The sequence below is a fragment of the Oncorhynchus keta genome, chromosome 33, assembly GCF_023373465.1.
Source record: "Oncorhynchus keta strain PuntledgeMale-10-30-2019 chromosome 33, Oket_V2, whole genome shotgun sequence".
In the NCBI taxonomy this organism is placed as follows: Eukaryota; Metazoa; Chordata; class Actinopteri; order Salmoniformes; family Salmonidae; genus Oncorhynchus; species Oncorhynchus keta.
The window spans coordinates 21,124,837-21,140,440 of NC_068453.1; the positions used below are offsets into that span (position 1 = coordinate 21,124,837).

General features: G+C 44.7%; 1 protein-coding gene across 1 annotated transcript in view; it reads right to left on the bottom strand.

Moving 5' to 3' along the window:
- Window positions 1–14,277, bottom strand: part of LOC118377784 (fatty acyl-CoA reductase 1-like) — a 69,734-nt gene extending 55,457 nt beyond the window's left edge. Inside the window, exon 1 of the mRNA XM_052492438.1 lies at window positions 13,675–14,277. Coding sequence (XP_052348398.1) covers window positions 13,675–13,727 — 53 coding nt within the window. The 5' untranslated portion in view covers window positions 13,728–14,277. The remainder of the gene's footprint in view (window positions 1–13,674) is intronic.
- Between the last annotated feature and the right edge of the window lie 1,327 nt (window positions 14,278–15,604).

Sequence of the window (15,604 nt, forward strand, 5' to 3'; positions counted from 1 at the left end):
TATACCACTCCCAGGCAGATTACAGTATTGCAAAAATATTTATTTCCTTCCATGAATTCGGCACACAAGAAGAAAATCTCCCTGAATGCCTCCAACAAACATAGACCAGATGTTCTAACATGTATCGTCCACACAACCATCAGTAAAGTAGAGGTACAACCTAGAAAAGCTCACAGATATCAAGGGAGATGTAGGTCTATTCTTCTTTCACAGGAGAACAATTCACAAAGTAACGTTTTTTATGTCTGTTTTTATCCTTTTAAATGCCAAGATGCCAGAGACAATTTTCCATTCTGTGGAAACCTATTGGACAATAAAGTTTTCTAACGAATCTAACTAACTAGATTTTGGGCCGGAAGTTTTTGTTGTTGGTAATTTGGTTGTTCGGGGAAAAGGGGATACAATCAGCTTTGTTCTTCTGCTGGGTACAAGGCTGGTCGGAGTGAGAAATTAAATCAATTCTGCTCTCTTACTGTGAGCTCCTAGCTGTCTCTAAGGTTATTCTCAGAGGCACCACTTTACTGCTATAAAGCAGTGTCCCGTTTCCCACATCTGTTAAAAGAACACTGTTACAATTCTGGTAGTTTCTGACAAGTCTATTTTCGGGAATGCAATCAACGTCACCCTCTGTCATACCTTGAAGGGAACAGCGACCTCAATAAGTGATCCCAAGAAACACTGGCATTTACCAAGTATTGTGGCAGAAGCCTATTGGAGAGACCAGCTGTGTTGTTTAATGGAGCAGACAGTTAGTTTTGTCTGTCACCTCTCTGTGTGTTGCAGCCAGGATGGCCCAGCCTGCCAGGCTCTATCTGGGCTTTGGACGGCTGCCCAGGAGGCTCCCATCTATCTATTGAGGAACTGAGGTGAGCAATCAGCAGGAAGAAGAGAAAAAAAAGAAAGATAGATAGATAGACAGACAGATAGATGCCTCCTGGGCAGACGTCTAAAGCCCAGATAGAGCCTGGCAGGCTGGGCCATCCTGGCTGCAACACACAGAGAGGTGACAGACAAAACTAACTGGCTGCTCCATTAAACAACACAGCTGGTCTCTCCAATGCGCTTCTGCCACAATACTAGATAGATATGTATCAAATGTAGTCACCAAGGTGTGGAGGAATATGGTACCATCTAGACTACCTGGCTATCAAGTGTCTCACTCCCTATGTGCTTGTCAGACAGGACCATGCTGAGAGTGGGAAAGTCCCACTCAGTCCATGTGACGACACACAAGGGTTTGACGTCCTTGTCAATGTCTCAAGTATGTCTCGCGTTCACCTGAATGTCTCAATAATGTCTCACTCTCACCTGAATGTCTCAATAATGTCTCACTCTCACCTGAATGTCTCAAGAATGTCTCACTCACACCTGAATGTCTCAAGAATGTCTCACTCTCACCTGAATGTCTCAAGAATGTCTTACTCTCACATGAATGTCTCAATAATGTCTCACTCTCACCTGAATGTCTCAAGAATGTCTCACTCTCACCTGCATGTGTCAAGAATGTCTCACTCTCACCTGAATGTCTCAAGAATGTCTCACTCTCACCTGAATGTCTCAAGAATGTCTCACTCTCACCTGAATGTGTCAAGAATGTCTCACTCTCACCTGAATGTCTCAAGAATGTCTCACTCTCACCTGAATGTCTCAAGAATGTCTCACTCTCACCTGAATGTCTCAAGAATGTCTCACTCTCACCTGAATGTCTCACTCTCACCTGAATGTCTCAAGAATTTCTCACTCTCACCTGAATGTCTCAAGAATGTCTCTCACCTGAATGTCTCAGTTAAGCTTCCTTCTTCCCTCCTTTCAAGACAGTCCGGGATTCAATCCGATTGCAGGTTATAGGCATTGCAGCTTTTAAAGGTTGTTCCCACGTTAGCTGAGACTGCATTCACTGCATATGTTGGCTCAATCTATTGTGGAATGTAAGGCTTCAGAGATAGCAGGCTGAATAGAGCTTGTGCTGTGATTTCTCCCTTATTAAACACTGCAGAACACTAAAAACATTTCAAACTTCCCTCTGGTTCCAGGAAAGGATTACTATTATACGATGAACAGAGAGTAGCAGTAGCGTAAAAGAGGGGTTGATGGGTGGTGGATGGTGGGACACAACGCAGATAGCCCGGGTAGCTAATGTGCGGGGGCACCGGTTGGTTGGGTTAATTGAGGTAGTATGTACATGAATGTATAGTTAAAGTGACTATGCATATATGATAAACAGAGAGTAGCAGTAGCGTAAAAGAGGAGTTGGGGGGGGGGCACACAATGCAAATAGTCAGAGTAGCCATTTGATTACCTGTTCAGGAGTCTTATGGCTTGGGGGTAAAAACTGTTGAGAAGCCTTTTGGTCCTTGATCCCTTGCCTCCACTGCTCATAAATACAGTGACTGTGTACAATGGCCTTTAGTGCTGACACAGAGGAATCTGGGTCTCCCATGAGGGATGTGCGTCAGGTGGAAGAACAGCGTTCCGTTTCCTTCCTATTTCTTCTGCCTCATTTGTTCTCCTCCTTTCTTCACGGTATATTCTTCTTCTTCTTTTCTCTTTTATTCTGTCTATTTCTCTTGCTCTATTTAATTTAATGATCCTTCCTTCATTCTTTTGAACTCAAGACGAAATGTTTCCTTATAAGAGGGTCTTCAGACATAGACTTTTCACAAAAATACCCTCGTCTTATATATTGCAATGTAAACTTCCGAACTTGTCACGTCTCGACTGCTACCTCCAGAGGTAGGGCACGACACTCGCCCGAAAGTTGCCCTCCTCTAAGCTTTGCACACTCTTGGCATTCTCTCAACCAGCTTCACCTGGAATGCTTTTCCAACAGTCTTGAATGAGTTCCCACATATGCTGAACACTTGTTGGCTGCTTTTCCTTCACTCTGCGGCCCAACTTATCCCAAACCATCTCAAGTTGGTTGAGGTGGGGGATTGTGGAGGCCAGGTCATTTGATGCCGCACTCCATCAGGTGTGTTTGGTCATTGTCCTGTTGAAAAACAAATGATAGTGGGACTAAGCCCAAACCAGATGGGATGGCGTATCGCTGCAGAATGCTGTGGTAGCCCTGCTGGTTAAGTGTGCCTTGAATTCTAAATAAATCACAGACAGTGTCACCAGCAAAGCACCTCCACACCATAACACCTCCTCTTCCATGTTTTGCAGTGGGAAATAAGCATGCGGAGATCATCCATTCACCCACACCACGTCTCACAAAGACAAGGCGGTTTAAATCAAAAATCTCCAATTTGGACTCCAGACCAAAGGACAAATTTCCACAGTCTAATGTCCATTGCTTGTGTTTCTTGGCCCAAACAAGTCTCTTCTTCTTATTGGTGTCCTTTAGTAGTGGTTTCTTTGCAGCAATTCAACCACAAAGGCCTGATTCACACAGTCTCCACTGAACAGTTTATGTTGGGATGTGTCTGTTACTTGAACTCTGAAGCATTTTTTTGTGCTGCATTTTCGGAGGCTGGTAACTCTAATGAACTTATCCTCTGCAGCAGAGGTAACTAAGGTATTTGAGGTAGATATGTACATGAAGGCAGGGTAAAGTGACTCGGCATCAGGATAGATAATAATAAGGTATTAGAGGTAGATATGCACATGAAGGCAGGGTAAAGTGACTAGGCATCAGGATAGATAATAATAAGTTATTTGTGGTAGATATGTACATGAAGGCAGGGTAAAGTGACTACTGTAGGCATCAGGATAGATAATAATAAGCTATTTGAGGTAGATATGTACATGGATGCAGGGTAAAGTGACTACTGTAGGCATCAGGATAGATAATAATAAGCTATTTGAGGTAGATATGTACATGAAGGCAGGGTAAAGTGACTACTGTAGGCATCAGGATAGATAATAATAAGCTATTTGAGGTAAATATGTACATGAAGGCAGGGTAAAGTGACTACTGTAGGCATCAGGATAGATAATAATAAGCTATTTGAGGTAGATATGTACATGGATGCAGGGTAAAGTGACTACTGTAGGCATCAGGATAGATGATAATAATAAGGTATTTTAGGTAGATATGTACATGAAGGCAGGGTAAAGTGACTAGGCATCAGGATAGATAATAATAAGGTATTTGAGGTAGATATGTACAGGGATGCAGGGTAAAGTGACGAGGCATCAGGATAGATAATAATAACGTATTTGAGGTAGATGTGTACACGAAGGCAGGGTAAAGTGACTAGGCATCAGGATAGATAATAATAAGGTATTTGAGGTAGATGTGTACACGAAGGCAGGGTAAAGTGACTAGGCATCAGGATAGATAATAATAAGGTATTTGAGGTAGATATGCACATGAAGGCAGGGTAAAGTGACTAGGCATCAGGATAGATAATAATAAGGTATTTGAGGTAGATATGTACATGAAGGCAGGGTAAAGTGACTACTGTAGGCATCAGGATAGATAATAATAAGCTATTTGAGGTAGATATGTACATGAAGGCAGGGTAAAGTGACTACTGTAGGCATCAGGATAGATAATAATAAGCTATTTGAGGTAGATATGTACATGAAGGCAGGGTAAAGTGACTACTGTAGGCATCAGGATAGATAATAATAAGCTATTTGAGGTAGATATGTACATGAAGGCAGGGTAAAGTGACTAGGCATCAGGATAGATAATAATAAGGTATTTGAGGTAGATATGTACATGAAGGCAGGGTAAAGTGACTAGGCATCAGGATAGATAATAATAAGGTATTTGAGGTAGATATGTACATGAAGGCAGGGTAAAGTGACTAGGCATCAGGATAGATAATAATAAGGTATTTGAGGTAGATATGTACATGAAGGCAGGGTAAAGTGACTAGGCATCAGGATAGATAATAATAAGGTATTTTAGGTAGATATGTACATGAAGGCAGGGTAAAGTGACTAGGCATCAGGATAGATAATACGAGTAAAATAAAGAACAGAGTAGCAGCAGTAAATTATGAGTGTAAAAGTTTATGAATGTGCGTGTGTGTAATGTGTATGTATGTGTGTTTGCGTTGTGTTGGTATGCGTGTTTGTGTTGTGTGTGTGTGTGTTTGTAGTTTATGTGAATGTGTGTGGGTTTTGTGTGGGAGTGTCAATGTAGAGTGAGTGAGTGAGTAAGTGAGTAAGTGAGTGAGTGAGTGAGTGAGTGAGTGAGTGAGTGAGTGAGTGAGTGAGTGAGTGTGTATATGGCGTGCATATATAGTCTAGTGAGTGTACATAGGGTCAGTGCAAGATAGAGAGTGCATATAGTTTGGGTACCATTAATTGAATATTTAGCAGTCTGGACATTTAGCAGTCTTATGGCTTAGGGATAGAAGCTGTCTCAAAGCCTGTTGGTCCCTGAGCCGATGCTCCAGTACCGTTTGCCAGACAGAAGGCAGAGTGAACAGTGTATGGCTTGGGTGGCTGGAGTCTTTGGCAATTTTTTAGGCCTTCCTCTGACACAACCTGATATAGAGGTCCTGGATGGCAAGGAGCTTGGACCTAGTGATGTACTGTGCTGTCTGCACCACCCTCTGTAGTGCTTTGCGGTCAAGAGCAGCGCATTTGTCATACCAAGCAGTGATGCAGCCAGTCAATATGCTCTCAATGGTGCAGCTGGATAACTTTTTGAGGATCCAAGGGACCATGCCAAATCTTTTCAGCTTCCCGACGGAGAAGAGGTGCTGCCATGCCCTCTTCACAACTGTGCGGTGTGTGGACCATGTCCTTAGTGATATGGACGCCAAGGAACCTGAAGCTCTCGACCCGTTCCACAACAGCCACGTCGATGTGGATGGGGGCGTGCTCTCCCCTCTTTCTCCTATAATCCAAGATCAGCTCCTTCGTCTCACTGACGTTGAGGGAGAGGTTATCGTTCTGGTACCACACTGCTAAGTCACTGGCCTCCTCCCCATAGGCTGACTCATCGGCGTCTGTGATCAGGCCTACCACTGTTGTGTCATCAGCCAACTTGATGATGGTGTTGGAGTCGTGCATGACCACGCAGTCGTGGGCGAAAAGGGAGCACAGGAGGGAACTAAGCACACACCCCTGAGGAGCCACTGTGTTGAGGGTAAGTGTGGCGGAGGTGTTGTTGCCTACCCTCGTCTCCTGGGGCCGGTCTGTCAGGACGTTTAGGATCTAGCTGCATAGGGAGGGGTTCAGTTCAAGGGTCCCTAGCATGGTGATGTGGTTGGAGGGGACTATGGTGTTGAACACTGAGCTGTAGTCTATGAGCAGAATTCTCACATGGTTATTTCTCCTTTTGTTCAGGTGGGAGAGGGCAGTGTGAAATGCAATTGAAATTGCGTCATCTGTAGATCTGTTGGGGTGGTATGCAAATTTAAAGACACTGTATAACATTACTGTACTTTTATATTTGTATGGGAGGGTAAACATCAATTAATGATATGCTAATGCTACTTGATCATGAAGCATGTTGTTAGTTAGCTAGCTAGCAGGAGTTAGCTGTGTATTGTCAGCTAATTTGTGTACGAGAAAATTAACCCTTTTAATTATAGAGCTGGAAATTGCCAGGGACCTCACGAGATAATATTATCAATTTTCACGATTCTATATGTATTGCGATTCAATACTGTGATTATTGTGACTACGTGTTTCAAACATATTGCTCACCATATGTCTGCTGCAGAGGGACAAGAGAGAGAGCAATGAGAAAACTAATTGGCTGTAAGGACAGACGCTGGGAGACGAGAAGCAAGTACAGGGAGTGAACATTTTATAAACAAAGGACATGGGAGTCGGATGAGCCGGCTGAGGCCTGGAAGCCCGACGAGCCGAGGAAGCCTGACGAGCCGGCTGAGGCGTGGAAGCCCGACGAGCCGAGGAAGCCTGACGAGCCGGCTGAGGTATGATGTGGGGTGGGAGCCTGCCAAGCCAACCGAGACAAGGAAACCTCTCGAGCAGGCTAAGGCGTGGAAGCCCAACGATTCAGCTGAGGCACCCCCGGTTCCTTCGGCAGTGGCACCCGACGTCCCCAACAAAACAAAAAACTCCTTGATGCTTCAAATGATCAGCATTCCGTAAGGACAGACGCTGGGAGACAAGAAGCAATTACAGGGAGTGAACATTAATAAACAACGGACATGAAACAGAACACAGACAGCATCTGGACAGGGGAAACAAAATGACATTAATGCTGACACAGGGAACAAACTGAGGAACAGACAGATATATAAGGGGCAATCAACAAAGTGAAGGAGTCCAGGTGAGTCCAATATTGCACTGTAATGATGGTGACAGGTGTGCGTAATGATGGACAGCCTGGCGGAGGGGAAGCGGGAGCAAGCGTGACATTGACTCCCTACAGTCAATCACGGACTACAAGAAGAAATCCAGCCCAGTCACGGACCAGGATGTCCTGCTCCCAGGCAGACTAAAAAACTTTTTTGCCCGCTTTGAGGACAATACAGTGCCACTGACACGGCCTGCAACGAAAACATGCGGACTCTCCTTCACTGCAGCCGAGGTGAGCAAGACATTTAAACGTGTTAATCCTCGCAAGGCTGCAGGCCCAGACGGCATCCCCAGCCGCGCCCTCAGAGCATGCGCAGACCAGCTGGCCGGTGTGTTTACGGACATATTCAATCAATCCCTATACCAGTTTGCTGTTCCCACATGCTTCAAGAGGGCCACCATTGTTCCTGTTCCCAAGAAAGCTAAGGTAACTGAGCTAAACGACTACCGCCCCGTAGCACTCACTTCCTTCATCATGAAGTGCTTTGAGAGACTAGTCAAGGACCATATCACCTCCACCCTACCTGACACCCTAGACCCACTCCAATTTGCTTAGCGCCCAAATAGGTCCACAGACGATGCAATCTCAACCACACTGCACACTGCCCTAACCCATCTGGACAAGAGGAATACCTATGTGAGAATGCTGTTCATCGACTACATATCGGCATTCAACACCATAGTACCCTCCAAGCTCGTCATCAAGCTCGAGACCCTGGGTCTCGACCCCGCCCTGTGCAACTGGGTACTGGACTTCCTGACGGGCCGCCCCCAGGTGGTGAGGGTAGGCAACAACATCTCCACCCCGCTGATCCTCAACACTGGGGCCCCACAAGGGTGCGTTCTGAGCTCTCTCCTGTACTCCCTGTTCACCCACGACTGCGTAGCCACGCACGCCTCCAACTCAATCATCAAGTTTGCGGACGACACAACAGTGGTAGGCTTGATTACCAACAACGACGAGACGGCCTACAGGGAGGAGGTGAGGGCCCTCGGAGTGTGGTGTCAGGAAAATAACCTCACACTCAACGTCAACAAAACTAAGGAGATGATTGTGGACTTCAGGAAACAGCAGAGGGAACACCCCCCTATCCACATCGATGGAACAGTAGTGGAGAGGAGGAGGCATACACTTTACAGACAAACTGAATTGGTCCACTCACACAGAGAGCATCATGAAGAAGGCGCAGCAGCGCCTCTTCAACCTCAGGAGGCTGAAGAAATTTGGCTTGTCACCAAAAGCACTCACAAACGTCTACAGATGCACAATCGAGAGCATCCTGGCGGGCTGTATCACCGCCTGGTACAGCAACTGCTCCGCCCACAACCGTAAGGCTCTCCAGAGGGTAGTGAGGTCTGCACAACGCATCACCGTGGGCAAACTACCTGCCCTCCTGGACACCTACACCACCCGATGTTACAGGAAGGCCATAAAGATCATCAAGGACATCAACCACCCGAGCCACTGCCTGTTCACCCCTCTATCATCCAGAAGGTGAGGTCAGTACAGGTGCATCAAAGCTGGGACCGAGAGACTGAAAAACAGCTTCTATCTCAAGGCCATCAGACTGTTAAACAGCCACCACTAACATTGAGTGGCTGCTGCCAACACACTGACACTGACACTGACTCAACTCCAGCCACTTTAATAATGGGAATTGATGGGAAATGATGTAAATATATCACTAGCCACTTTAAACAATGCTACCTTATATAATGTTACTTACCCTACATTATTAATCTCATATGCATACTTATATACTGTACTCTATATCATCGACTGCATCCTTATGTAATACATGTATCACTAGCCACTTTGACTATGCCACTTTGTTTACATACTCATCTCATATGTATATACTGTACTCGATACCATCTACTGTATCTTGCCTATGCTGCTCTGTATCATCACTCATTCATATATCCTTATGTACATATTCTTTATCCCCTTACACTGTGTATAAGACAGTAGTTTTGGAATTGTTAGTTAGATTACTTGTTGGTTATTACTGCATTGTCGGAACTAGAAGCACAAGCATTTCGCTACACTCGCATTAACATCTGCTAACCATGTGTATGTGACAAATAAAATTGGATTTGATTTGATTTATTTAAAAAGAAGATGTAGAGAAAGCTATGAAGGAAAAAATACTGGAGTTTTGATGCAGGTACAAATACGTTATATCGTAAAAAAATATTATATTCCTGTAACAGTATCGATTTTTTTCCCCCATCACTATTTAATTGTCTGCAAATGCTTGTGGATTGTTGCATTACTCAAGAGTGTGGTATGGTTTGGTTGCATTATTCAATACTGAAATATGTTTTAATAGAAAAGTTGTCTGGATTATTAAATAGTTTTTGCATAATTAGTGGCTACTTATTTACGATCAATTTGAGCTGCAGACCAAGAATGTAGGATTGCCAGACAATGAAAGGTAAGGCAAGGATGTAGTGTGAATTGAAAAGTAGAAATCTCTTTGGCCACCCTGCTCCTCAGTCTCTCCTTCAGCTCTCGTAGTGGGAATAGGGCCATATTTAACAGTGTGTGTTTAGTGTTACTCACATCCTGCTGTGCCAACTCCCTCATTGACAGGATTAGCATCTCCACTGGCACTGAGTGTAACCCATGTGAAATGGCTAGCTAGTTAGCGTTGGTGCGCGTTAATAGCGTTTCAATCGGTGACCTCACTAGCTTTGAGACCTTGAAGTAGTGGTTCCCCTTGCTCTGCAAGGGCCTTGGCTTTTGGGTAACAATGCTTCGTGGGTGTCAGTTGTTGATGTGTGCAGAGGTTCCTTGGTTCGTGCCCGGGTCGGGGCGAGGGGACGGACTAAAGTTATACTGTTACATTGATGCTGTTGACCCGGATCACTGGTTGCTGTGGAAAAGGAGGAGGTCAAAAGGGGGGTGAGTGTAACGTATGTGAAACGGCGAGCTTAGTTAGCGGTGGTGCGCGCTAAATAGTGTTTCAATCGGTGAAGTCACTCGCTTTGAGATCTTGAAGTAGTGGTTCCCCTTGCTCTGCAAGGCTTTTGTGGAGCGATGGGTAACGATGCTTCGAGGGTGACTGTTGATATGTGCAGAGGGTCCCTGGTTCGAGCCCAGGTTGGGGCGAGGAGAGGGATGGAACAATACTGCTACATGAGCACACAAATCACACAAAACCAAAAACACAGAACAAAATCAGCCAGTTAAATAGATTACATGGTCACACTAATTATGGAACAGTATTGGAACAGAAGCAAAGTTGAAGTAATGGTATCACAGATATGCCTCTAATAAGTTCACTAAAGCAGTAATAAACATTAAATCCTACAAAGCAAGTAGTCAAAGCAAAGTTTCCTTTCCCATTGTTTCAGTCTAATGTGTTTGTATTGTCTAGGGGTGAAGTGCATCATCAAGTCCCATTAACATGGCTCCTGTGCCTAACCTCTTCAACCCATCACCGGAAACACATCAGACTACACTTCTCCTTACCTATGCATTTCCCTACATTATTCATTCCCTTCATAGACAATCCCAACAGCAGGTCCTTGCATTCAACACATGAGACTGTTAAAGTTTGAGGTCTACCTTTTCTTCAGCACGTTTTTAGTGGAGTCCTTAAAAGTAGCAATCAGCAGTTAAAATAACAACAAAGCGTCTCCCCACCACTGTGTGGGTAAGAAGCCAGGGGGAATGGGGCTGGAGAAATGGGACCACTGTGTGGGTAAGAAGCCAGGGGGAATGGGGCTGGAGAAATGGGACCACTGTGTGGGTAAGAAGCCAGGGGGAATGGGGCTGGAGCAATGGGACCACTGTGTGGGTAAGAAGCCAGGGGGAATGGGGCTGGAGCAATGGGACCAGTCTGTGGGTAAGAAGCCAGGGGGATGGGGCTGGAGCAATGGGACCACTGTGTGGGTAAGAAGCCAGGGGGATGGGGCTGGAGCAATGGGACCACTGTGTGGGTAAGAAGCCAGGGGGATGGGGCTGGAGCAATGGGACCACTCTCAAATTCAAAGACAGAGCTATGGATGGAAGGACTGACCATGGTTTAATCAGGTTTTTTAAGATAAACAGTGTTTGTTTACATTTACTTTGTTCACAAACATTGGAGTAAACAAACCTCACATTTTGAATTCTGATGGGTTACGACAGTTGAACTAAGCGCAATGGATACATATCATTTAATGTATAACTCCAAAACTGCTAACTGCTCCTTTAAGCATCTGTATGAGGAGGTTATTTACGGTTACACAGTTGAGGAGTTCATGCAGTGGAATATCTCTGATTCTCAACTGGTGTGTTTTTTTTTTTAACCCTTAGGCCCAGAGCACCTGCAGCACACCCTACAGTTACAGCGCGCCTCATCACACGAGCTTTATGCCACAAAACATCCATCCACCCACAAGCATCCTGATGTGTTTGCATAACACAAAGCCTCTTTGATAAAAACCCCTGCAGGTCTCCTGACTGAACCTACTGGTCCTGACAGATTCAAACCTGCTCTACAAATAGATGTTTCTAGAAGTGCTTTTGGGGCTGTTGCAGAACTCATCCACCCCAAACTTCTACTTCTGGAAATTAACACGAGTTGAAAGGAGGACGGGACTTATCTAAGTGGGGAGGAAACACTCAACCAGGAACGGATGATGATGCCCACAGCCACTGAGTTCACCCATGATGCATCTGTGATGTGCATGCCACCCTGTTCTCTGTGGGAAATGGGCAAGAGCATGGTGCCAGGAGAATAAAACACACTTTGGCACCGAGAGAGAAAGCACAGGAGGGGGGAGTGAGAGAGCGAGAGAGAGGAAGTGAGTAAGAGAGAATAAGCTGTCTGATTCTGCCTATCCATACTAAGAAATAAGAAAGGGAGAGGCAGGAGGAGAGAGTGAAATGGAGAAGCATGGCTCAGAGACAGTAAAGAAGAGAGAAAAAGAGAGAGAGTGCAGTGAGCACAAAGGAATGGAGAGGGTATGCCCCTGGAAATTGAGGGTGTAATTTAGACTTCCTTAATGCTCAGTCAAGAGGGTCAACAGTCATCTCTAACGTAATGTTCTCAGTAAAATGCATGACTACGTACCTTACTGGAATGAGTGTACAAGAATGTAGCGCTGCTTTTACATGGACTTTTACGAGGGGAATGAAGTGTCAATGTGTACTCTGTCAGGTTGCTACACCATGCACATACACATAACTACCTGGCTGTGAACAAGAGCAGATCATCACTGAGGTCTCCTAACAGAACAAAAAGTAAATATAGGCCAGTGCCAGTCTGAGGATAATTCAACCTATCTGTGACATCTATGTTTATTAACCACCACTTTCTTTTTTAAACTGATGACAAGTGACATAACGTGACAAGCTATTTTCTCACACCACATACCTCTGGACCCCAACACCTGGCTCAAAGCGCACTGGCATATATGGTGACTGCAGAGGTCAGTTTGGCTCTCACTCTACTTCTCCTCACCTCTGCAGTGTTGTATAAGGTCAACGGGGATTCTCACACATTCAAAAGTTAGGAGCCCATCAAGGTGCACATATAGGCTTATGGTCTGGGGTCAGCCCCCTCAGATATGTTGTAAAGGACTATATGAACTCAAATTCAAATCTGACGACTGGAAGACCCACAAAAAACAGTGTTGGATACTAGCTAATTCTAATGGCCAATGATAGCAAAGGACACCTACCTACAACATGGTTTCCTGTTCATTTGAGGTATTTTAATTCGGAATCAATTCTAAGGCAGTTACACAACATAGATAACAATACTGTCAGAAAACATCTCTCTCCCCCCCACTCATTTATGAACCTTGTTGCGCGAGATAGAGAACGCGCGCTTCACTTTCAGCGCGCAGAGAGAGCACTCGCCGACCTCTGATTACTCAATGAGCGCCAGCGCTGATTCCACATGAGAAAGCGCTGCACAATAAACCATTATGACAGTTCTATCGGAGTCATTTTCCCTGGTTTGCCGCCTCCTTTTATTCTGAAGCATTTATCTAGCTGATTTGTTCAGTTATTTTGGGCTATTGTAAGCTCGTTTATGTGGGACTACAAGGAACAAAATTTACGCACGCAGAAATATTCTGAGGATTTACATTACAGAAAGCTATGCAAGGTACTGAATATACTGTAGAGACTGGACTGGACTGAGTGGCCGCTGGTAGAATCGGGCACTGTGGCTCGCGCGTACTCACTCAGTCATGTTAAGACATTAATGAAAGCGATCACAGTATGGCTAGGCCAAATTAAATGTTCACCATAGCAAGCTAGTGTGCATGTTTGTAAACAAACAGAAGGCGTCAAATGGACACGCTTTCTACATTCCCATCCCAGACAAATCTTACGGGGGAATGAGAGATGCTTCAGACCTTCACTCCAGCACCTTCTTATACATTTACACCAAAACGGGATTTGAACATTTTAAAAACGAGTAAAAGCAATCTTACCTTGGATAGGATATCCTTGTTGGCTGTAGGTTTGCGACCCAGAACCGAAACATGCGCTTTCAACTTGAGAATGCAGATTTTGCTGCCTGCCTGCTCCTTCGAAAAGTCTCGTTGTGGAATTTTCACTGTCCTAGACCGCACCAGCCGGCCACTCTCATGTCTCCCCAATGAATACAGAGGAGGAACGTGGTTGTTGATGATATGGGATGAGAGAAACCGGAGGGCGTGCTCCAGACAGACAGACATAGATGCACATTTTCTCAGCTACGGAAACCGTTGTGTTTTGTTATTTTGGTTCACCTGAGACGGCCCCTTTTCTGGTGCCATCCTTAGTTTTTTTGAGGATGTTTAGCAACAAAAGAAAGGCTTTAACACAGGCCACTGTATAACCAAACACATTGGTTGTGAACTGAATTGTATGGATATTGGACACAGGTAACAAACAACCAACCACAGGTAATAGGTTTTCTTCTGCAAGTACCAGCCCACATCTAAGGAAGCTCACACATCTCCATCATGTCAAGACATGTTCTCCAATTACTGAATGGACACTTCATGATAGAACATGATAAGTTGTCATTTAGTACTTAAAGGTGCTACACATAGGATTTATTTTTCCTTTTGCATTGTAATTTCACAAAACGTTCATAATATATCTGCAGTAATAGTGGAATGATTGTGTTTCACAGTGTTGTGATTGGCTGTGATATTCGCCTGCTGATTTCTCCTGCATCTGTCAAAATCCGAAAGCCAGAGCTTCCTGCTGTCAAAATGGGAAAGCCAGAGCTTCCTGCTGTCAAAATGGGAAAGCCAGAGCTTCCTGCTGTCAAAATGGGAAAGCCGTTCTGACTTTGGGGCTGTGTTATCTAGTGGAAATAGTTCTGTCACTTCTTGGTTGCTAAAATTCTACACTGTTTGTTCAATTTCAGTTTTGTGAGAAAACAAGCACTGAATAGTGTAAGGAAACTAAATTGCTGTGAAATATCTTGCAATTCGCCTAGCATTAGGCTGCATTCAAAACAAATGCAAAAATTCTAACAAATCCCATGTGTATCATCTTTAAGGTTGCCAAGGAGCAAGCCTCCATCCACCTGACTCCACCCATTCCAACAGGGACTTTCATTCGTTGTAGGGCAGTGATTTGAACCACCGTTCAGGGCAGGGCAGTGATTTGCTCTATGAAAATAAAGTTATGAACACATGAGTTGAGAGCTGTGTACAGTAGGCTATATCACTTTAACTATTCACAGGGAAAGTCTACCTAAGACCATTCCCTCTGCTTTTCAACACATGATTTTATCCCTAAAATAACAACAATGTAGGTCTCTCTCTCTCTCTCTCTCTCTCTCTCTAGTCAAACATCTAATTCCAATATCATGGGCATTAATATGGAGTTGGTCCCCCCTTTGCTGCTATAACAGCATCCACTCTTCTGGGAAGGTTTTACACTAGATGTTGGAACATTGCTGTGGGGACTTGCTTCCATTCAGCCATGAGGTCAGGCACTGATGTTGGGTGATTCCAATTCATCCCAAAGGTGTTCGATGGGGTTGAGGTTAGGGCTCTGTGCAGGCCAGTCAAGTTCTTCCACACCGATCTCGACAAACTATTTCTGTATGGACTTCGCTTTGTGCAAGGGGGCATTGTCGTGCTGAAACAGGAAAGAGCATTCCCCAAACTGTTTCCACAAAGTTGGAAGCACAGAATCGTCCAGAATGTCATTATATGCTGTAGTGTTAAGATTTCCCTTCACTGGAACAAAGGGTTCTTAGCCCAAACCATGAAAAACAGCCCCAGATCATTATTTCTACTCCACCAAACTATACACTTGGCACTATGCAACTGCTCAGCCTCCGACCGCAAGGCACTACAGAGGATAGTGCGTACGGCCCAGCACATCACAGGGTCTAAGCTTCCTGCCATCCAGGAG